The sequence below is a fragment of the Melospiza georgiana genome, chromosome 4 (assembly GCF_028018845.1).
Source record: "Melospiza georgiana isolate bMelGeo1 chromosome 4, bMelGeo1.pri, whole genome shotgun sequence".
In the NCBI taxonomy this organism is placed as follows: Eukaryota; Metazoa; Chordata; class Aves; order Passeriformes; family Passerellidae; genus Melospiza; species Melospiza georgiana.
Genome location: NC_080433.1, coordinates 42502196 through 42524622, shown reverse-complemented (window position 1 = coordinate 42524622; position 22427 = coordinate 42502196). Strand labels below are relative to the sequence as shown.

At 42.9% G+C, this 22427-nt stretch overlaps 1 protein-coding gene across 3 annotated transcripts in view; it reads right to left on the bottom strand.

Annotated features, from left to right (window-relative positions):
* Positions 1–21917, bottom strand: part of PPP1R12A (protein phosphatase 1 regulatory subunit 12A) — a 113591-nt gene extending 91674 nt beyond the window's left edge. Inside the window, exon 1 of one of the 3 annotated variants that reach the window (XM_058023703.1) lies at positions 21576–21917. In XM_058023703.1, the coding sequence (XP_057879686.1) occupies positions 21576–21812 (237 nt within the window). In that variant the 5' untranslated portion in view covers positions 21813–21917. The remainder of the gene's footprint in view (positions 1–21575) is intronic. The other 2 variants (XM_058023702.1, XM_058023705.1) reach the window with 2 other exon arrangements.
* Between the last annotated feature and the right edge of the window lie 510 nt (positions 21918–22427).

The following is a 22427-nucleotide window of genomic DNA, read 5'->3' as shown; positions in this document are numbered from 1 at the left end:
AGTTCAAGTGTAATGTGACTTGATGTTATCACAAACAACAAAAAAGGGGCCCATGGTGGTAATTTTCCTTATGCTTTAAACTGCTGTGTTCAGGTGTCTGTGGAGTCTAACGAGATCAGAAAACTGTTGGACTGAAATGTGGCCAGTGCCTATAAAGGTACACCAAAGCCCTTGCTCCAGAACTTTCCCATTCTTATTTGGGAAGCTAATGCTGTCTAGGGAAGAAGTCTACAGCAGGCTCATGTCTTAAGCCATCTGCACACTGGGGACAGCATTCATGCAAGAGCCAGCAGCAAAGACTGGATGTGGGAAGGTAAATAAAGGAAAACTCAGAATTATCACCTTGAAAAAGAAGTGATTCTGTGTTTAATTTTCACTTCCCCCTGAGAAACCTGACAACAAAGCCAGTTTTCTGTAATTTGGAGCTAAGTTAGAAGTCATAAAATCAGGAGTTAATTCCTGCCATGTTATTTACACACTTATTCAGAAAGCACTGAGGTAACAAAAGAAGTATCTCTAAAATAAATGTCTACCCAATTGCAACGTGCATTACAACACAAGTCCCAAGTACTGCTTCGGTAGGTACCTATACATGTCTAACTACAGGTCTAGCAAGAATATCACACTGCAGAATATGGCTATGCAGTTTAGAAAGAATATTCTATTCACTAGTTCTAGCCTGGGCAAATGTATAGCTAGAAGAGCTTGAATTACACAAGAATCCAAGGAAAGAAGGACCTTTCTGTTGCTTTGATTAATATCATTCTTTATATGAGACATCTCTGAGCTAGCCTCATTCAACTATGAAGTAACGACTCCCTAATTACAGCAATCTTCTCTATTAAAGCTTAATATTCAAAATTACCCTGTACTTAAGGTCTTGAACTGAAGATATGAGGTCTAAATGAAGGTTAAATGTGGAACTGCAATACATTATTTGTCTTGCTCATAAGGAAATGGCTTACTTCTTTCATTTGTGAATGGATCTACATCTCAGAACTCTGGCATGCACACCAGTACCAGAGAAGCTGAACAGCTGATGGCCCTTGTGTCACCAGCAACCTCCTCATGACTCCCAAGAAGCCAACAGCCATTGGCAGAATTCAAGCAAACTGATACCACCCTTATTCTTCAGGTGTCACATATAAGTGAGCAGCATGAGTTTCCTCAGTTAAACAGTACCTTAATCTCAGATGACTGTACCGTGTTGTCTCATGGTTCTTGAGCTAAGCTAGCAGCATACTAGCACACCAAAGTATGAAATCTATTTGGCAAAACCAGGAAATTTTACTAAAAGTGGCACATGAACACTATGGCTGAAGCACTCGTGTAACTGGAAAACCAGAAGTACAGGATGATCCCAAACGTCGTTTATGAAGTGCTTAAACTTAGCTTCTGTTTTAAGAATTACTGTTTGCCTTTTAGCTAATTTCTGTTCTCAACTTGGACTGAGTCATTTTTTCCATTACTGCAAGCAAGCTACTTTGTTTTTGTTGGATGCTTTAAGTCTAAGCATGTTCAGAACATCACAACTACAGAACTACAGTTAAAGCAAGATAAAATTTGGTGAAATTAACAATTCAAATGAGCTTGAAGCAAGAGTTACAGCACATTTATTTAAAAAAATCTTTCAACTACTTTAATATCAGTATACAAAATTTAACCCATTCCTTCTTTGCCCTGAAGTACATAGCAACAGTTTTATCACTTCTTGGATTGATTTTAGAGACCCAACCTTTAGATCTTTTTACCAGTAGAGATCTAAACTTATGCATATAAGTTTAGATCTCATATGCAAGAAGGTAACCAATTGTGCAGTTTTAAATTATTACTTTAGGATCTCTGCTTTCTATAAATGAAAACTTAATAAAAATCAGAGACTGTTGAAAGATCCTCTCTGTCGTGTTAGAAATAAGGTGTCTGAACAGCAAGACAGCATTTCTTTTATTTAATAGCTATTACATTACATGTGTGAAGACACTATTACAAAAAAAAAAATACAATTTGCAAGATCAGATATTTTCACATGACAGCATTCCTGTTTCCAAAAAATGCCAAAATGTTTACAGGTTGAAGTAAAGTTACCCTAAGGAAACTGAAAAATTATGTCTACCCAACTAAATAAGGTAAGTTTGAAAAAAAACCGAAAACACCACAAACCAAACACCAAACAGCCCAGGAAATGTCAAGAATCCCCCCCAGTTCTACTACAGGGCCCCTCAATTACTGATTGATCAGTTACAGATACAAATATAGTACAATCTATGTTTGACAGAATGGTATAGTAAGTTAAAAATTTTCTTCAAAAAGAATCAAATATTAAAATGCAAGCAAGCATATTTTGTGTATTTGATGGTGCTCTTCCTCCCCAAACTTCACACACATCTTCCCCTCTGATGCACTGCAGAGCAGCAAAGATGTCTTCAGAGGCCCACGCAGGGCCCAGCACGAGTGAAGCCACTGCTTCGTGAGGAGCTTCTGCTGTGTCTCCGGGTCAGGCCCATCATGAGAGAAAAGCCATGGAATACAGCAGCTGCCACATAAATTCTCGTATTTCTGTAGCAACTAAGAGCTCTAATCAGACCAGGATGTCGAGAAAGATCTACATCCACATCTGTGGAGTAATTCAGGTTTTCTGCAAGAGATTTCTGCTTCAGTAGCCAAAAAGCTACTGGAGTGTAGAAAAAGCCAGCAGTGTCTCCAAAAAGGGGAAAAAGAAATCCCAAAACAAGAAAACCAGACAGACAAGCACTAGTTAGGACACTAACAAAAGTCCTGATCTCCCCAGACAATACTCCTGAAGAACTATATTGGGCATCTATGTTTCTGTATCCAATTAAAAGAATCATTATTCAAAGCAGACAATCTAAATCATACTTTCATTTAAACAAACAAACAAACAAACAAAGCCACACCCCAAAATATCTTCTGTTGAAACTTATTTCTCATCAAGCCAGTACACTCTGGCACCTCTCAGTCACCTCTTCACATGTCATTAAAAAAAAAAAAAGTCAAAAGACAACATAAGGCAAACTCTAGGAATCTAAGATAACCCATGTATTAAATAAACATTTGCTTGCTTACACAGCACTAAAGTTAACAACTGCATAACAACAAACATTTCTGCTTTGTGGAACAAAGAACATCCTGCAATTAAAAGAACTTGTTACTCTCTTTTTCCAATAAACCTTTTCTGCTTGGTATGCTGCAACAATTTCTCTTTTCCACTCATTTCTCTGCTTCCTATGCCATGCTTTTCAGGAATTAAGACCACACTTCTGTCCAGACTAACTTTGCAGTAGGTGGAAAGATTACAACACATGCCTACCTACTTGCCAAAAAAAGTAAGCTCTGAGATCCAGGAATAGATTGAGCAAAGACATCCCTGTTCAGCAGACTCAAGCCTGTATGCTTGCATTTAGACTGGAGAGAAACTCCTTGCTTGGACTGACTAAACCAGGAAAGACCACACTACATGCTATCAAACAGCATTCTGAAACTGCTGGCTAAATGCACATAGGAAAAAGATGTGTAAAGCAAAAATAATTTTACTCCTTCTGGTAACCTTGGGAACAGAAAAAAAGTAAGGCATGAGAATACAGCAAGAAACAGAAGATAGGATGCTTACTGTAGTTATCTACTGAACAATCTCCAGTTATGTACCTGATTTCAACGGCCAAGGATTTGAGGAAGTCAGAATTCCTTAGACCATAAAAATCAAAACCTCATAACTCAGATTAAAGAGTCTTTAAAGTAGAAGAAAATCCCTCATTTTTATTTCACCTAAAAGTAAGCAAAGGCTAAGCAAATGTCCCCCAGATACTTCTGCCACTGAAGTATCTACCCCTTCCACCAGACACTCAACAACCAGCATCTAAAGATACTTTATATACTTTAAATACAGCCCACCTCACAACAGAAAGCAGTACCATGCCCACTGCATCTACCACTTGACAGCTAAATCAGAAAGGCTGTAAAACTGCAACAGCAGTTTTTGTCTTCAAGGACCAGCAGAAGTTTTTTGGTTGTGTTTTGTGTTTTTCTCTCTCTTTTACATCATTTTTAACAAACCACCGCTCTATTTTGTCTTTCACCTTCTTAATGATCACCCAAAATGCACTAACCACAAAAAAAATTCTTACTGTGATCTGGCTATTGGGAAAGATCCTTATGATTTTGCACCTTTCAATGCATTAGTTGGGTTTTTTGCACCCTTAGGGCATAACCACAAAAGCCTTTCTTCTTTAAAGACAAAGCTTCAGTATGGCTACCAGGAACACAGATTAAGGAGGCTGCATAATTTTTCTTCCAGTTTATGTAGGACCCTTGGGAACATGTTTGTGGTTTGCCTGCATATATTAAATGCCAGCTTTGCTTCTGCCTACAAGTCAGATTTTTGTCAAAAACTAAACCTGAAGTAGTGCTAGTTGCAAGCCTCCACAAAAACCTAAAATATGCAGCAAGCTTTCACACAGACTAAAAATTTCTACAACAGTTAAATGATGGTTTTATAGGTTTAAATAAGTAGCCCCCTGGGAACAGCACAGAACACTAGCAATTATTACAATTTCACCCAGTTTTTGTCTTCAATTTCCAAAGCTAAACTAAGGATGAAACAGCAGATCTTTCATCTAGGCAGTACATTTTATTCTGAGCCACAGATTCATGGAAGTGTCCTTATAACCATATAATTTGTCATTTCTACATTCAGTAGGCTTTATAGCTAAGCAATTTCACACCAACCTCTACAACTGCAGGTGATCAGCAGCACTGCTGCATAAAAATGTACATATTTGTCAACCTAGCCTGGTTTCCAGCCATCCAATCGGTAAAAGCTGATTCAGTGCAAATAATCTCTAACTCCCTAAAACAGCAGTCATGGAAGTAAAGGTTGGGGAATAGCAAGAGTTTGTTGTTTTAGGAGAGGAAGTGAGGGAAAGTAAGTATTATAAAGAAAAGACTTATGTGAAAAAAGAAACAAAAAACTTTGTCTATTAAGCAGTGCCTTCATACAAATACTCCCCAACTTCCTGGGAAAAGACTGAAAGCAAGTGGCAAATGCAAGGCTCAACTGTCACTTGGTTTTTGAACAGAAGACCAAAGTCATGAGTTTGCTTCAGTGTTTGTCTACTGGAATTCACAGCTGCTTGGCTCCAATTTCCATCTGCAAAATGGATAATTTCCATTTTAGGAGACCAGCTTGCAGGAGGTCAGAGCAATCTGGCTATACTTGATTACACATCACAGTTGGTTACAAGCTGAAGGAGCTGCCTGTGCCAGTACATGCACAAAATAAAATCTAAGTTCATCAAAGCAAGTTTACTAGAACTTCAGCAACTGAGGCAAAAGTTGCCCTGAACTTTACTCCTGAGATTCAACTGCTGGTGGAGAATTTAATATCTACTAGCAGTTTTAGCTCAAATGCTGGATGAAATTACAAACTAAATAAGCCCATACCACAGTGATGGAGAGCCAGGATTTTGGCTTCATGCATTCAAAGATTTCTCTAGCTCCTAATTCAGCGGCACCAACAACTCGTACATTTACCAATTAGCAAACGCACAACACCCATTCTTCTCCTTCCCCAGAGTCCTTTGCAGGAAATCAGGGGAAAAAAAGGATCAGTGATTTATGGTGCTTAGTGGAAGTACAAGTAGTTACAACTACTGGCAAAATATAGGAAAGGATTATGGCAATACAGAAAATTCAGAATTATTTAATTGTATGTGACACTTACACTGAAATCACAGGTCAAACCCAACACTAAGACTAAAGCAGACACTCAAAAGTTAAAGCTTGTCAATTTGAACATTCTTCGAAAAGAAAAAAAGTTACTGACATTGGCTTCAATTCCCAAGCTCAAAAAGAATGCTGTAAAAGTTCATTGCATCAGGGATTCAGAGATTAAAAGCCAAAATTGTAGCTTGTTGTTTTATGGCTGAAGAGCAGTGTCAATCAGCTAAGCAACTGCAGTAACTCTAAAAACAGTATGAAGACATGGTGATATTGCAGATTAATTGCATCACTTCTATACATCTGAAGGTTCTAGAGCACACCTGTCTATTCAATCCTGAACACAGGGGACATCAAAACAATCAACAGAAACTATGTGACATGAAGACACCTCTTAATAGCTGCAAAGAAAAGCCACTCAATGTTAAGAATTATTAACCATAAAATATAAATTACACTTGAAGTGGCAGGGGAGAAAAGTATATAGAGTTAGACAGCAGCCATCACAGCAGCCTGGTTTAAAAACAGGCTACCACTCCTTGGGGTAGAAATGAAAACTTGTTTAAGTAAAACAGATACAAAAGTCTGAGATCTCAATACTTCCAAAGCTAAGTAGACAAACAAAGCCCTTATGAGGTTGCTCTAATCTATAATCTTCTGATACTTGCCCATAAATAACAGCTATTCCTGTAGCAAAAATGCAACTTTTTTTGACCACAGCTGCTTGTAACTAGCATCTCCAGCAAGAGGTTTCCAGGAAGCTTTCCTCAATACTGCAAGTCCTACAGCCTTTACTATAACCAGTTCAATTGGATCTTTTGCACTGTTTTGATGAGATGCAGCACTTCCCCTTGATTCTTGCTTTTCTGGACATGACCTGAGACAGAGACAAAGGGGTACACCTGAAGGCAAGTCAAAAGTCTCACATTAAACAAGCCTCAGAGTACACATTCAAATCCAACACAGCAAAGCAGCCACACCACTGACTCAATTGTAAAATTCACCCCTTGCTGGCTAAAGGGAAGAGTCTCTTATCAAGACAGACCAGTCCACTCAGCCAGTACATTACAGCCCTGCTGTATTTTTCAGTTTAGACACTGTGCCCAGTGTAATTTGCAAATTAAAGGCTACCTTCATTCCCTCCATCCCCCTTGCAGAGATCAGGGCAGACATATTACCTTTCCCTAGTTATTCCAGAAGACCCCATCACTCTGCTACTTGTCTGCTACACCATCTCCCACAGCACACTCCTGGAAAAGCTGGCAGCCCATGGCTTGGCCAGTGCACCCTTCACTGGGGTCAGAGCTGGCTGGATGGCTGGGCCCAGCAAGTGGTGGTGAACGGGGCTGCACCCAGCTGCTGGATGGTCCCTGGTGGCATCCCCATGAGCAGCTTTGGGCACAGCCCTGTTTGGTATCTTTACTGATGAGAACTGAGTCTGCCATTAGGAAATTCACAGACAACACCGAGCTGGGGGTGTGTGTTCATCTGCTGGAGGGTAGGAGGGCTCTGCAGAAGCCCCAGACAGGCTGGATCCATGGAATGAATCCAATGATTCGAGGTTCAGCAAGACCAAGTGCCGTGTCCTGTACTTTGGCCACAACAATCCCAGGTGGCACCGCAGGCTGGGGACAGGGTGGCTGGACAGTGCCCAGGCAGGAGGGGACCTGGGGGTGCTGATCAACAGCAGCTGAGCAGCAGCCAGCAGCGTGCCCAGGTGGCCGTGGCACCCTGGCCTGTGTCAGGAACGGTGTGGCCAGCAGGACCAGGGCAGTGACTGTCCCTGGTACTCTGCACGGTGAGGCTGCACCTCGAGTGCCGTGCCCAGGGCTGGACTCCTCATCTCAGGAGGGATGTTGAGATGCTGGAGCGAGTCCAGAGAAGGGCAGGGAGGCTGGTGAAGGGTGAGGAACAGCAGCCCAGGGAGGAGCAGCTGCAGGAGCTGGGGATGTTCAGCCTGGAGAAAAGGCTCGGGGGAGACCCAGCCACTCTCTGCATCCCCTGAAAGGAGGCTGTAGCCAGGTGGGGGTCGGTCTCTTCTCCCAGACAGGAGCTACAGGGCAAGAGCACACAGACTCAAGCTGCACCAGCTGAGGTTCAGGTTGGACACTAAGAAGAAATTGCTCACAGAAAGGGTCACTGGGCATTGGAATGGGCTGCCCAGGGAGGTGGTGGAGTCACAGTCTCTGGAGGTGTTTAAGAAACAACTGGATGTGGCACTTTGTGCCATGGTCTAGCTGACAAGGTGGCTTAAGGTCATAGGTTGGACCGGACCTCAAAGGTCTTTTCCAACCAAGTTGATTCCAACCTAGTTGTGATCATATATTAGGAAGAACTTCACTCCTCATTCTCTGCTAAACTGGCAACATTATTGCTTTTGTATGCATACAGTGTTTTGGGCAAGGAGAGAATCATATTTATCCTCTAAGAAATTGACAACTTCCTGCAATATTGACTACAATGACTAATAACTTCTTCCCAAGCATTTGTTATCATAGAGTCAGGTTCCACCAATGTCCCATCTCAGCTGTTCTAATGGCCTGGTAAGGCTCTGGATGGCCTTGAGGCAGCCCGCACTCCAAAGGACGAAAGGAGCCTTCAGGTTTTTCAATTCTTCAGTGTTGTTTATTAATTCTTATCTACAATATTTTCTCCCGGCCCGACAGAGGCCCGCACAGCAAGCCAGCCCTGAGCACACTCTGACTCCCTCGGGGCGGCCGCTTATTTTTATACCAAAAACTATGTGTAAGATATTTACCTTTTCTCCCCAATACCTTTCACCCTTATTGACAAGTGCACTTTCAGTAAGAACCAAAGTGCCACCATCACCACCGAAGATGGATGACAAGACGAAGAAGAAGGACAGGACACGCCCTAATTCCTCCATCTTGTCTCCTAGAACCTCCCTGTACTGAGATTCTAAAACCTGTGCTTTCACTCTATAATTAATCTATCCCTTCACCATTTATCCCTGTGTGATCCTCCCATCCTCATACAGGTGTAGTGTCCTGTGTAGGATCAAAGTCCAGCCACCAAACACTTCTGGCAACGTTCCAGGACTTCTGAGCCCCCCCAAGGGTTGTCTCGGTGACTCTGCACATCAGGAATGATGTGCTGAGTTCCCACACACCAACTGATAAAATTCAAACCACTGCACTGTCTAGAACTTGAAGTCCTACATGCAGAAAGCAAGCAGACTGCAGAACCCCCCACCACCTCACTGTGCTTAAACTCGATGTACTATCTGCATCTCAACCTAAGACTTTAAGATTCTCATATGCCACTTCTAAAGCCAGAGCATTACTAAAACTGGACTTCACCCTGACACACCTACAGGATGGGCAGAGAGATGACTGAGAGCAGCTCTGTGGAAATGGAATTGGGGTGATGTTTGATGAAAAACTCAGCACGAGTTGTCAGCACGAGATCACAGCCCAGAAGGCAAACCATACCCTGGGCTGTGTCAAAAGGAGTGTGGTCAGCAGGTCAAGGGAGGAGATTCTCCCCCTCTCCTCTGCTCTTGTGAGACCCCACCTGGAGTGGCGTGTACAGTTTTGATGCTCTCAAGGCAAGGGCATGGAAGTGTTGGAGCAAGCCCAGAGGAGAACCACAAAGTTGGTAAGAGGTCTGGAGCACGTCCCTGGCAGACCAGGCTGCAAGAATCAGGGCTGTCAAGCCCAGAGAAGGAAAGGCTGCATGGAGACCCTACAGCAACCTGCCAGTACCTGAAGTGGGCTTACTGGGAAGCTGGAACAGGACTTTGTGTCAGGAACTGTAGTGCTAGAAATAGGAGTAATGGTACAAATAGAAAGACGGGCAATTTAGACTAGATGTTTAAAGAAATGTTTTTACTGTGAGTGCAGTGAGACACTGGAACAGGCTACCCAGGGAGGTTGTGGATGACCCAGCCCTGACTGTGTTCAAAGCCAGTTCTAGTAAGGCTTTGACCAACCTGATCTAGCAGGAGGTGTCACTGCCCATGGCACGGGTTTGGCTGGGATTAGATAATCTTGAAGGTCCTTTCCAACCCTTAATACTCTATGATTATACGAAAAATAATTGGGATTAAGGAGATAAATACCTTAACAGAGTCATAATATTCTCAGTCAATCAAGAGTCATCAGAAGTGCCAGAAGCATTTCACAATCTACACTCTGAGGCTGACAAAAGCCAAAGTATATGGAAACCCTTGATTTACATATTTGGCTTTACAGGAACAATTCCATGTATTCTGCAATTAAGCAAAGTTAAAACATTCCAGAGAGAGAAATTTATAGTGCACTCATGGGTCTGGGTGTATGGAGAGTCATCTTAGGTAACCTCACAAGGAAGAGAAAAAGCAGACATGTACACATCATGTGTCTCAATGGTTGCTGATAGCACTAAAGGAACCAACCATCATCAGACCTTTCTTGGAGAAAGAAATCAAAGCAGGGCCCAGACTGGATTTCTGTAAACACCAGCACCTTGTTAAGGTCTCTACAGAGTAAGACCTGAATTTGGAGACTGCTTTTATAAATCTAAAAGCACCAATAACCAACCAATGCTTCTTATTTAATAAAAGCTACAAGGCAGATGGATTTGATTGTCAAAAATCCAGGTTCTGTAACATGAGTAGACCAAGGAGACAGGAGGACATAAAAAGAGAAAGAGGGGCAATTTACCTGGATTTAAAAAATTCCTATCTCCATCACTGTTCTATCTTAGGATCAGAAGATTGTTTTTTACCCTGAGTTTCCCAATGCCCATTTTGATCTAGGTCACAGAACTTCTTAAAAAGAGAAACTTATGCAATTGCGTGGAGTAATATGGGTCTCATGAATCACAGCTACAAAAAGATAAGTACAGAAGTGTATTGATAAACAGTTAGTGATGTCACTCCTAGTTAAGGGACACTCCTCAGCTTTACAGCCTACTATGAGTTCATCAGCAGAACAGCTGAAGCCATTTTTGTTTTAAAAAGTGAGGATTCTGACTTAAGTTTAAAACCCAAGTAATATTTGCAGCTAAGCTGCAATGAAGCAGTCCAATCAGTTGACTTAGGCTGTCAATTGTTTAAATTCTGCACAAGCACCCTTCAAGTAATAACAGAATTCAAAGAATGTTATCAAATACATTATCAGCAGCGAAAAATGACAAGGGAAAATGAACAGGAGAAAAAAGCACCACAAAAATTCTCCCATATTAAAGTCATTTAACTTGGCAATATAAAATAAAATTAGATAATTACAGAGAAAAAAATCAAAAGGGCCCAAACTCTTACAAGAAATGAAAGAACAACGTCTTTCAAATGTTGTCATGACAGCTTGTCCTGAAAAGACAAAGTACTGGTTAAAATATGTGCAGGTAAGAAACTATTGAGACACAAAGCCCTTGGAGGATCTCCCAAAAGGGAGAAATTACATATCAGCTCTTAAAGCAAACACTGCAGTCATATCTCTGTGTAGCTGATGATAAATGATGTCACTGAAGAAGACATGGCTCTGATGCCAAGGCTTCTTAACAGAAAGTTACTTTTAATTCCTATTTGGTCTTTTATTTGAATCTCCACAGTTTGCCTGCCTTCAACTTTCAGTGGTGCTTTTATTTACATATTGTGTTTTGGAAAAAAAAAAATCCACAACACACACAAGATGCCGTAACAAAAATCTTAAAAACAAACTTGAAGGAAAAGTATTTTTAATAGGACTGCTATAATGCAAGCTTCTCTATGCCAGATCTTTCTTGGTTTCATGTTTTTATTCAGGATATGCACCTAACACAGCAGGTGGCTTAGCCTAAAAAAGGATGCCAAACCATAACTGCAGCAACAGCTTTTGAAACCTGACATCTTAATAATCACAAGTAGGCTTTCCCAGCTCTTGCAAAGTCTTTGTAATTCAAACTGAAGCTGTTATCTTCCCTTGGAAACTGCTCCATACACATCCAGAAAAACTCTTGTCACCCGGCTCCTCGTGCCATAGAACCTACTAACGATTAGGCTCCAGAAAGTTACAGCAGTTCTCACAAAATTAGGCTTCTTGCAGAAAACATTCTAATAGTGCTCATCTCCAGCAGTCACATCTTAACAGCTACTTGAGCTTAAAAATGCTATTTAATATAATACAATTGACATGTTTTTTACTATTACAGAGTACAGCAACCTCCTCAATATTACAGAGTACAGCAACCTCCTCAATTGCTGAGAAAACAACTGAGAAAGAGCTCTCCCACCCCCAGATCCCACATGAGAAAGCAATAAAACACTTTATAATATATAATTCACATCAAGTTGTTCCCCATTTTCCTTAAAACTGGTAGCTTTTGAATCACCAGTGCTGTATTTACCTAGAGCTATAGATAAGACTGGTTTCTACAGTAACTTCATGAGCTTTCTTAGGAGTCACATTTGACAGATCCAGCCGCAGTCCACCTTCAATACCGAATAAGTCTATTAGAAGTGCTAAGCACAAGAGACACCAGACCTGTTAAGTTACTCCTCTGGGATGCAGGAAAGCTGTTTCTCTTCCCAAGTGCACAAACACCTGATAAGCACTGTGACATGCAGCATTAGCATTCACTATGGCTACTAAACACGCACACACACAGGCCCAGAGAGCCAAGCAGGCAGGTGCCAGCAGGCCAGGCTGTCTGCAAGGAAGCAAACGAGTGACCAAAAGCCACGTCCAGGGAGGTTCATGAACAAAAACCCACTGACAGTGCCAGTGCTAGCACAGCTCGCCCCCTCTGCTCTGTTACACTCAGAAACCAAGAAACTGACATTACACAAAAATTCTTCTTTCAGAGGTAAGCACTAAACTTATTTTCTACTGAGGAGATCAAGTGCAGGCTCCTCAAAAACACAGGACTTATTGAATTTGCTACAGTAGCTGAATAAAAAGTGGTGGGAAATTGTGAAGTTTGGCAAGCTTTCTGGAGACATTGTTTTACATGAGTGGATAAAAATGAGATTATTACTTATCAGGAGTCCACATTTGGCCTGCAGACACAACGTTTGCACCCCAATTTTCAGTCTTCATTTTGGATAAAACCTAAGGTAATTCATTTTGCCCAAAGTTTCAGAAGGTTCAAGCACCATGTTTAAAAACATCTCCAAGTAACAGACTAGAAAAACAAGTAAAAGAGCATTGACTTTTCATAAAAATACAAATAAAAATAAAAAATAACTTAATGCTGCAACAACAATAAGCAGGGTTACTTACATTTTCTAGAATACAGGACAAGTAGCTATAATTCACACTGATTGAGGAAATAACACAAGTAGTTTCACATTGTTTCATCTCTGGGGTGGGGAGATAAACTTTTAGAAAATAATTTTATCAAAATAAATCTATTCACTTAATTAAGCTTACTTATTCAAGCATAATTGCATCTATTTGCAAACACACTGTAAGCAACAACACTTTTGTTAAAACTTGGGACAACATGCTTTGCAGCCTTAAAATAACAACTTTTCCACTTCAGTAAGAAAAGTGTAGGTTTTCAGTCAAGAGCACTAAAGCAAATTTTAGGACATTTGTAAACTGAAAGTTTCAAAGCCTGAGATGGTATTCCAGTTTCCAAAGGGGCCCACAAGGATCCCAGCTTTGGCAGAGGAATGCAGCTCCTCAGTGCAAGCTTCATCCAAGTGAATGCTCCAGAAGGCAGCACTGACCACACACATACAGGGTACATGCCTGTCAGATTGTTCACCTTGGTTACCAGATGAAGATATTATTTTGCCCAATAGAAATACTTGCTTCAAGTGTGAATTTTAAGAAAAACTAGTAAGGTAAGTCCATCCTATAAGATTGGAGATTTGTTAGAATCACTAACAAACAGGTTTCCTGTTAACATTCACCTCAGTCCTTCAGTGAAAGAACAAAAAAAAGAAAACCCTAGGAAACTGAAAAAACAAGAGGTACATCTATCTATCTATACAGATATATCTATCAGATCCACAACACAAAGCTAACACTTGCAAGTAATTCTCTGATGTACAAGAAACCTCAAATACTCAAGAAGTGATCAATATAGATGACTCACATTACTCTTCTTGCTTCACTATCAGGGCAGTAAAACAAATTCCAAAACTAAATAATCACCCCAGAACTAAAACTTGTCTAATAATCACCACTGGCTGGCTAACTGATCACACCAAAGCAAGGTGTCAGTCCCAACTCAAGACCCTGAACTACAATCATAACATGAGAAAATCAATCAAAGCATATTTCAGACTGAACTAAAAATAATTTAAAAAAAAAAATCAGTGAGAGACATGGCCCTTTTGAATGTTTTAGGGCTACAACCATTTCTAACAATAGCTTACAGATAATTTAGTATCAGAATCAATGGTCATGTGCCAGTTATAGACCAAATTTAAGCATTCAGAAACTACAGTAGTATAGGAACTATTTATTTGCGATCTTGAAGATAAACCCACTTCTTTGTGTAGGCCCAAAATGCGGCTACATTTGATTCTCACAGGGTTCACTCTCTTCTTAAAGCCAACTCCACCCTTGTCTCCGTTTAACAGACCTTTAGAAGCCATTAGCCTGACAAATATATTGTAAATGGGGTAAGTGCTAACACCACTCAGGCATAAATGGGAAACAGTCTCGTTCAAGGACTTCATCATATTGCTCTAATTTTGGTTTTGTTAATGACCCAGCAAAGATTCGGTTTCCAGGATAAGCACAGTGGCTGATTGAGTGCTCAATAACTGAAACAAGAGCTGGGTACCAGGTCTTGTCAAAACAATACATTGGAAAAAAAAATTCAACAATGCTTCCCCCCACCAAGTACTGCGATCGTCTTTTGCCTTTTTGTATTCTGTCTCTCAGACTTGCAATGGCTGGAAAGGAAACAGCTGAGGAATGCTGCTACTCTTACGCCGTGCTTTCCATGGACTGTCATTTCAGGAATGCATATAGGAAAGTGAAGGAGCTCGGAATGTCTCCACCCAGGCAGCAGCATCAGAGGCTGACCAGCTTAGGGACGGCTCCCCTGCCTTACAGCTGCATTCCAGTCTGCATTTTACACTTGTCAGGATCAATGAAGAAAAATATACTCTTGGGCATTGACAAAGCACTTGTTAGGCAAATGCCCTCACATGCTGCATCTCTCACCTGGTATGATCTAGATTTACACTACTATACAGCAGTGTTTAGATGTAATTTACAGATTCTTGGCTGCAAGAATCCCAGAAAGGTGATGTACTCATGCCACCGCTTCAAAACTACCTCCACACTGCGTTCAGAGCATATTAGTTCATCTAAGTCTTACCCATCTGGACATATCCTTGGATAAAACACCAGTATGTGCTACAGGCCATGTTCCTCAATTCCACATGCTGGGAGTGCAGCCTCAGGAAACACAATTACACTGACAGAGAACCGATTTGCTGGGCTCTCAGTTTTTGAGAGGATTGCACTAAGTGTCTTACTAGCCTAAGTAATAACTTTGAGAAAGGGAGCAACTGAGAGCATGAGCAAAGGGATAAACAAGTAAAGAACTGCACAAGAGCCTGTCAAACCATCTGTTCCAACTACAACACAGCATATATTGTTAAGCCTGGAATACAGATCCCTCCAGAGGGGTAAATCTACTAGTGATTTATACTGACTGCTTCTGTCTCCTAGCCTCAGATATAGCTAACAACTGAAATTCAATTTAGTAAAACAGCATTCTTGCTACTACAATGTCAAAATCAAAAAGGCCCTAAATCAAGTGTGTTCATATCCATTTTATTCATACACATAAAAGCACACCTCATCTACTTCTACAAGGTGCTTTTTGATGACCTATCATGAGAAAGTGTTCTAATAATACCAAAAACATACTAGAACACACAGAAAACCACAGACAAAGCTGTACTGTAAAAGCAGCATTAATGCTACAGTGAAATTCATATTTAGAGACCAACAGAAATTGTCCCTGAACATTAGCTTCAGTAAATACTAAACTCCTACCTGAAGAATTCATCCTTACATTGGAATGCAGAACTCTTCCTCCATGACTAGCAAGTTTAAGCAACCTGTCAGTTACACTAACATGAAAACTAGCTTTAAATACTTTAAGTAATTTCTATATGCTAGAATTCACTTGGGTTATTCTGTTTGTGCACAAGAAATATCCATAGCAATGAAAATACATAGAAATCCCAGGTTCATATTTGACAGAAACAATAAACCTAAAAAGGTAAAGAGATTGTTACTCATTTCTTTCATAAAACACCAAGGAGAACACAATTTTTTGAATACAGTATTTAAATATCCACTATTACACTCACAGTATGTTATGGAAAATCATACCTTTTTTCCCCTCTTCTTGCCTCCCTTTCAAAGAGTAAAAAAAAAATTTACAATCTTGGATGACAACATCAGTAGGAAGTTAACAAGTACTTACTGTACCATCTGAACCTAGCTACTGTAACTACAGAAAGATCTGTGGCCCACACAAGAACCAATCACAAAAGAGAATTTAAACAAATATGCCTCTGTAGTCTGATCACTGAGTGAAGTCAACATTACATTTATTTCTGGACTCATTTTCTCTGTTTATCTTAAAACATAGATTAAAAAAAAGCCACGATAAAAGAGTAATAAAAGAAGCTGAACAAATTACCCCAAAATTCTCAGTGGTAGAACATCCCCCACGAGAGCATTAGGAGGTTTGGTGATTAGCAGCTTGGTTCCTATCCAAACAGTGAGACTTGAACATCAGTTTTGTAACTGAGCACCAACCTTTCGGTACGAAATGAAGTCCTCCTACTCAACAGTTTTGAAAAGTTAACAAGTTTACCATATGCACCAGTATTTTCATTCTCTGAAACAGTAATGGCAGAAGTCATAGCCAGGAGGTTACCAGGACAGCTTTGAGCTATTTCCATACCTCCCTCACCCTTGGATGTTGGGTGCTGCTGCTATGATGCAAACACTCCAGATATTTAGGACTGCCACTCTGGTCTTTGCTCTTACAGCTTGACGTGCTGCAGCCCCAGCTCAAGCACATGACCTGGGCTACCACTCATCAGAGGGAACACAGGCAGGGCAGCCCTAACGCCCTCTAGCAAATTCTAAGGCAAAGGGACCAGTGCTGGGAGATTTTATGTTCCTTTTGCATCACTGGCTGCAGTTTCAAAGGGTGTTGTAACAAGAACACAGCTGGTGCCAAAGGTATCCACACTTGTTACCATATCAGGTACTGAGAATATGCCACCCGAAGCCCTGACAGAATTTTTCACATAAACAGTTGCAAAAACCCCTGCAAAGGAAGGTACTTCTTATCTAAGAAATCTCATAGAACCCATGGGCAATGACAGCAATAACTGTCCTTACTCAGAAAGGGTAAGCAAACATTCTGTGAAACACACAATCTTAATTAGTATTCAGGGATAAACACAGCATAGTCCTACAACAGTGGCAGCAAATCAAAATTTCTATTTATTACCGCATACTGCTCTATCTGCAAACTAGCATGTAACTATAATGTTGGTAAAACAGTCTCATCTTCACATTCAAATGAGCACCTAAAGAATTGCAGAAAGCCACAATTTGAAACAGAGAGATAGCCTTTGAGGAACTTGGTTTGATTAAAGTGTAGTTGTCACAGACAAAAACCAAAAAAGACAACATGAATCCTTCAACAGGAGCTGAGCCCTTCACCGACAACATCCCCTGTGGTTACACGATGATCCCCAGGCACAAAGAGCCAAGACAATTCCCCTTACCTTACCTCAAAAGCAGTGCCCTCCCCAGAACAGGTAAGAGCAGCACAGCAGGACATGCTCTTCCCATGCTGTGTGGTGGAATTGGGCTACAGCACTCACCTTCCTCACCCAGAGAGAACGAGGCCAAAAACAAGGTTGCCATCCCCTAGCCTGAGCAGCCTCAGAGAAAAAGGGCAGCCAAAAAGCAGGCTGCACAAACTGTGACACCTAAGCACAGCCTAATCTCAGCCAGTGCTGAGGGGTGTGCAGGTACTGCACACTGCACATCTGATATTCCCAGGGGAGCAATGTGCACAGGAAATGCAGCCTTCCAGGAAACCGGCCACATCGGGCTCCCTCCCCACTGCATGCAGCCTTTCTGTAGTGCTGTCCAGAGAGGGGGGGCTTCCCTCTCCTGTACAAAGCTCTGTGGAACTTCTAGACAAACTACTTTCAGCCATTTAAGCAATAAATTCCAGTCAGAGCTAGTGAACTAAATTCTCTTCCATGAAAGCCAAGGAAAGCAGAAGAGAGTCCAAACTCTGAGGAATGACAGGCGTTAAGCTTTCGGGACGAGAGAACTGAATCCCACTCTGAAGAAGTATGTCTGCCTAAGACGAGATCAGGTTTTATTGAAAATATTATAGAGCCTCTTCTCAAGATTATTTTGGAATATGTCACTTCTACCCCCCCACTCTGGAGACACAAATAATCTGCAAGGTCACAGCTCACCTTTGAGCTTCTTTCTTTTCTCAAGTTCCCATTACATTCCATTGTTAAGGCAGATTAAAAAGCTGCACTTCAAATTAGAGCTCATCCTGCATAACAGCTGTCTGAGACTGCAACATTCAAAACTCCCACCTCTGCTGGAGTAATGGCATTGACATCTGATTGTAAATTTAAAGTTCTTATTTAGAAGTTTTCTGGTCTTACAGATACACACACACAATATGTATATAATGCATATCATGCAGCACAACACAGTATCCTGCTGCAATATCCTACACTGCACATATATCTCAGATAGGAAAACAGTACATAACACTTTTGTCCTTTGTGCTGAAGGCCTAACCTGAGGACTTGTGTAGAAAAAGTTCTTAAAACAAGCTTTGAACTCAGAATTCCATAGAGGAATAATAACCATAACCTAATGACAAATTTTCCTCTTCTGTAAGATACCAAAGAATTTAATTCATCTGTCCTCAGATATGATGCACCCAAGTCCACTCACTCGTGCACGTGCAGATATAAAACCAAATCCGCTCACTGGCACTGTCAAGGGCTGCAGCAAGTACCTATATATATATCCCCCCTGCTTTCCTCCCCTCAGCTACCAGGTCAAGTCATTGTTTTCCTTCCCGTATGCATGAACAGAAACAATTCTACAGGCAGCTCTCTGTTGGGGATGGCACTCTGCCCCACTCAGAGAAAAAGCTTAGCTAATGGCCTCAGCAACAAAGCTTGATGCTCCATTAGAGACCAGATCTGAAGTTCACCAGAATTTCAGAATTGATGGTACTTCCCCTCAGCATTTCCAACTACCTGTGTTGCGAAAAATAAAACAAAGCTGAAGTCTCTCCCTATAACTGCCAATTGTAGCAGAAAAAAGGCTAAATATTACATTAAATAGTTAATTCTATCGCTATTTCAGACAGACGCATTTGGTCAGTAACTGGAAAAAATAAACTGATGGAGGACAAAAAAAGATACAACCCAAAAACCTACAGTAATTTTACCTTGGCTGAGATAAATTTATTTCTCTGAAGAGCAGTGGGATCTGACAGACAACACAAAACAGAACAAACCCCAACAAACCAAAGAAGCACACAGCAACAGCACTCCATGGCAATCTCAAACACAATAATATGGACTTGAACACAACTACCATCAGTCAGTCAAAAGTGTCAGGAAGAACGACAAGTTTTTGAAGAGCTTCCTTTGAGAACAGATACAGCTTTTTTCATGCTGCAGCCAAAACTGATGAAATTAATTCATGCTACAGACTGCATCATGTGTGATTTGCACCTTTTATATGGCATATTAGAAGAAAATATGAGTTTGTGTTAATAATGAAGTGAAACCCTTCAGAGTCGTCACAGGCATGGATCTGCTTTATGGCGTTTTTAATAGCAACAGGTAACCTCCACTTACTTTACAGTCTCAAGAGGATTATAACTTCACAAATGATCTTATTTACTTCCAGTATCATAAAATCAGAAAAGGTAATTTGGTATCACTAAAGGAGGGGAGGGGGAAGGAGGAGTGTGAGCAAGAATTTTAGCAGTGATGTAAATCTTTACCTCTGTTCCTTTAGACTTTGCCCTTCCAAACTGAAAGCTGACTACAATGTACAAAAAGGGGGAGAATATGCTCAGAATTACCCTGATGAGAGCTTTCTGGTGTACAGCATCAGAGACATTTTGAAAATGCCTTCTGGACATCAGAAGGCAAGAACGCCACCTCTCATTCTAACAATAGAGTTCAGCTAAACGTCATCCTGCCCTACCAATGGCTGGAGCGCAGCACTTGCAGAGCCGAGGATCTAACCAGTTAAGGTATGGCTCCTCACACCGAGCTCCCTGCAGCGCGACCCGACCATAACTTCAGCAGAGGGGGATGAATACAGAAAAGCTTGCAGCGAAGTGACAGGCTAGCCTGCAGCCAGGTAACCGTGCTGCAGTGACACGCTGACAGGCTCAACCACAACACACACTCATTCTTCCAGCTCGGTTCACAACTGAAAGTAAACCAACACCCTATGCAGGGGAGCAAGTGACAACTCAGACACAGCAAACAGAGCTAAGAGTCATAAAATTTTATACCCCATGCTCAAAAGGGGATTCTATCCAGCTCTGCAAGGCAGATTATGAATTTCTAAAGCCTCACATCCTTGAAAAACCTATACAGGATGAAGAAAACAAATTCACCACCTCATTTTTTTAATGTAAGAAACCACCTCACATAACCATTTTGGGAAGATTTCTACTTGATCAACCTACAACACAAAACCATTAAGATATTTTTTTAAACTACTGAACAACTTCTAAACTTAAGAGCAAGAAGTTAGCCTGTCAGAGATATTTTTTTGTTTTCCCGATATTCAGTGAATCCAATATTGTGTGGAAGCTTTTGGCCTTCTAGAGAAAAAAACCATTCAGGCAAACCCGCATTATCTCCGGATTGCCACAGCCTTTCCTTATTTGGCTAACGTTTTGAGATTCCAATCAGACTGCTATGAAGTTCAACATGCACAAAGCATCCATTTTGAGGAAACTTCACAGCCAGTTTCCCGTCCATTCCCCCCCCCCCCGGCCCAAGTGAAAGTTACCTCCCTCGGCACCAACTCCCCTCCCACATACCCACACCAGAACAAAGCAATATGGATTGGGTTTTTCACTACTTTACAACGCACGGAAAAAAAAATAAGATCCCCGCTCCCCTTGAAGTTAAGCTTTCATACTGCGGCGGGAGCCATCGGTAACGAAAACAAGCAGCCCCTTCCTGATACGCGTTTCTATATACTGAAGAAAACACTGGTTTCCCCTAGAAACCGGAGAGAAATAGATGATCCCTCTCTCAACACGGCCGCCCGCACACAGGAGCGGGCTTTAATCGGCTAAACTACTGCGGAACCGGGGATCCGAGGGAAGCAGGGAACTACTACCGGGATCCCGGGCAAGGGGCAGCGGCAGAAGCGCCCCCCGAGGGCGGCCCGCTCTCCTCACCTGCGGTCACCCTCCCACGCCGGGGGCACCTGCCTCCATCCCCCCCAGCCCACACGGGGCAGGGCCCGCTCCCCCCAGCCCTCCGAGGGAAGCGCTGCCAAAAGGGGAAAGCGAAAGAGGGTCAGCGGCACCTCCTTCCCGCCGCAGGAGAGGCCCATCCGCCCCTTCCGACGCCCTGCCCGCGGGGAGGGGGTGCAGCCCCCCGCCCCTGCAGCCCCGCCGGCCCGGGGCTCGGCCCGCGGCCCCCGGCCGGTCCCAGGCTGACCCTGCCGCCGCCTCCCCGCCCCGACACCCCCCAGCGGAGGGAGCGCAGCCGCCTCCGGCCCCTTCCTCCTCCACCTCCTCCTCTGGGGGGGGCACTCGGGCGGCCTCGCCCCCCCCCTCCGCCCCAGTCCGGCTAGGGGTCCCTCGATCGGCCCAGCACCGACCTGGTGGAGAGCGGTGAGCCCGTCCACATTGGCGTAGTTGATGTCGGCGCCCCGCTCCAGCAATCGCAGCACCTCCTCGGTGTCTCCGCTGGAACAGGCGGCCAAGAAGACGGCACCGTCGTCGAACTTCACCTTGGTCTTCTTGCGCTTGACCACGGGCGGCTCCAGGTCGGTCTCGGAGCCGATCCAACGCTTCAGCTGCTCGTTCCGCTTCTGCTTGGCGTCCGCCATCTTCATACCCCGCTCGCGCCAGCCCCCTCAGCCACGACCGCGCCGAGCGTACACTTTATACCGCCACTATCCCACAGCGCACCGCGGCCGCGCGCGCTCACCGCCCAGGGAGGGCGCGGGGCGGGCGGGGAGCGGAGAGGCGGGGCGGTAGCGGCTCATTAGCATAACCCCGCGAGATTGCCGGGGGGCGGGCAGCGGGGCGGGGCCGGGCCGGGCGGACAGGGGAGTGGGAGTTGTGAGGGGGGAATGGGAGCTGTGAGGGGGGAATGGGAGCTGTGAGGGGAGAGTGGGAGTTGTGAGGGGAGAGGGGGAGTTGGGATGTGAGAGGGGGCGTTATGAGGGGGGAATGGGAGTTGTGAGGGGGCAGTGGGAGTGGGAGTGCAGCCCCGCCTCCTGTCCCCTTCGCCGAACGCGCTGCCCGTTCCCACCTGCGACTTCTGTCACCTGCGGCGAGGTCGGTGTTTCCGCCTGCGCTCGCCAACATGCAGCCACTTGACTGGAAAAGAGGAAATAAATGGAGCAACCTGCTTGAGGGGCCTTTGTTTTGGGAGGTTAGACAGGACCACCTCAGACCAGCTTGATGTACGAAGTCACCAACTACCATTTGCTTCTACACTTCAG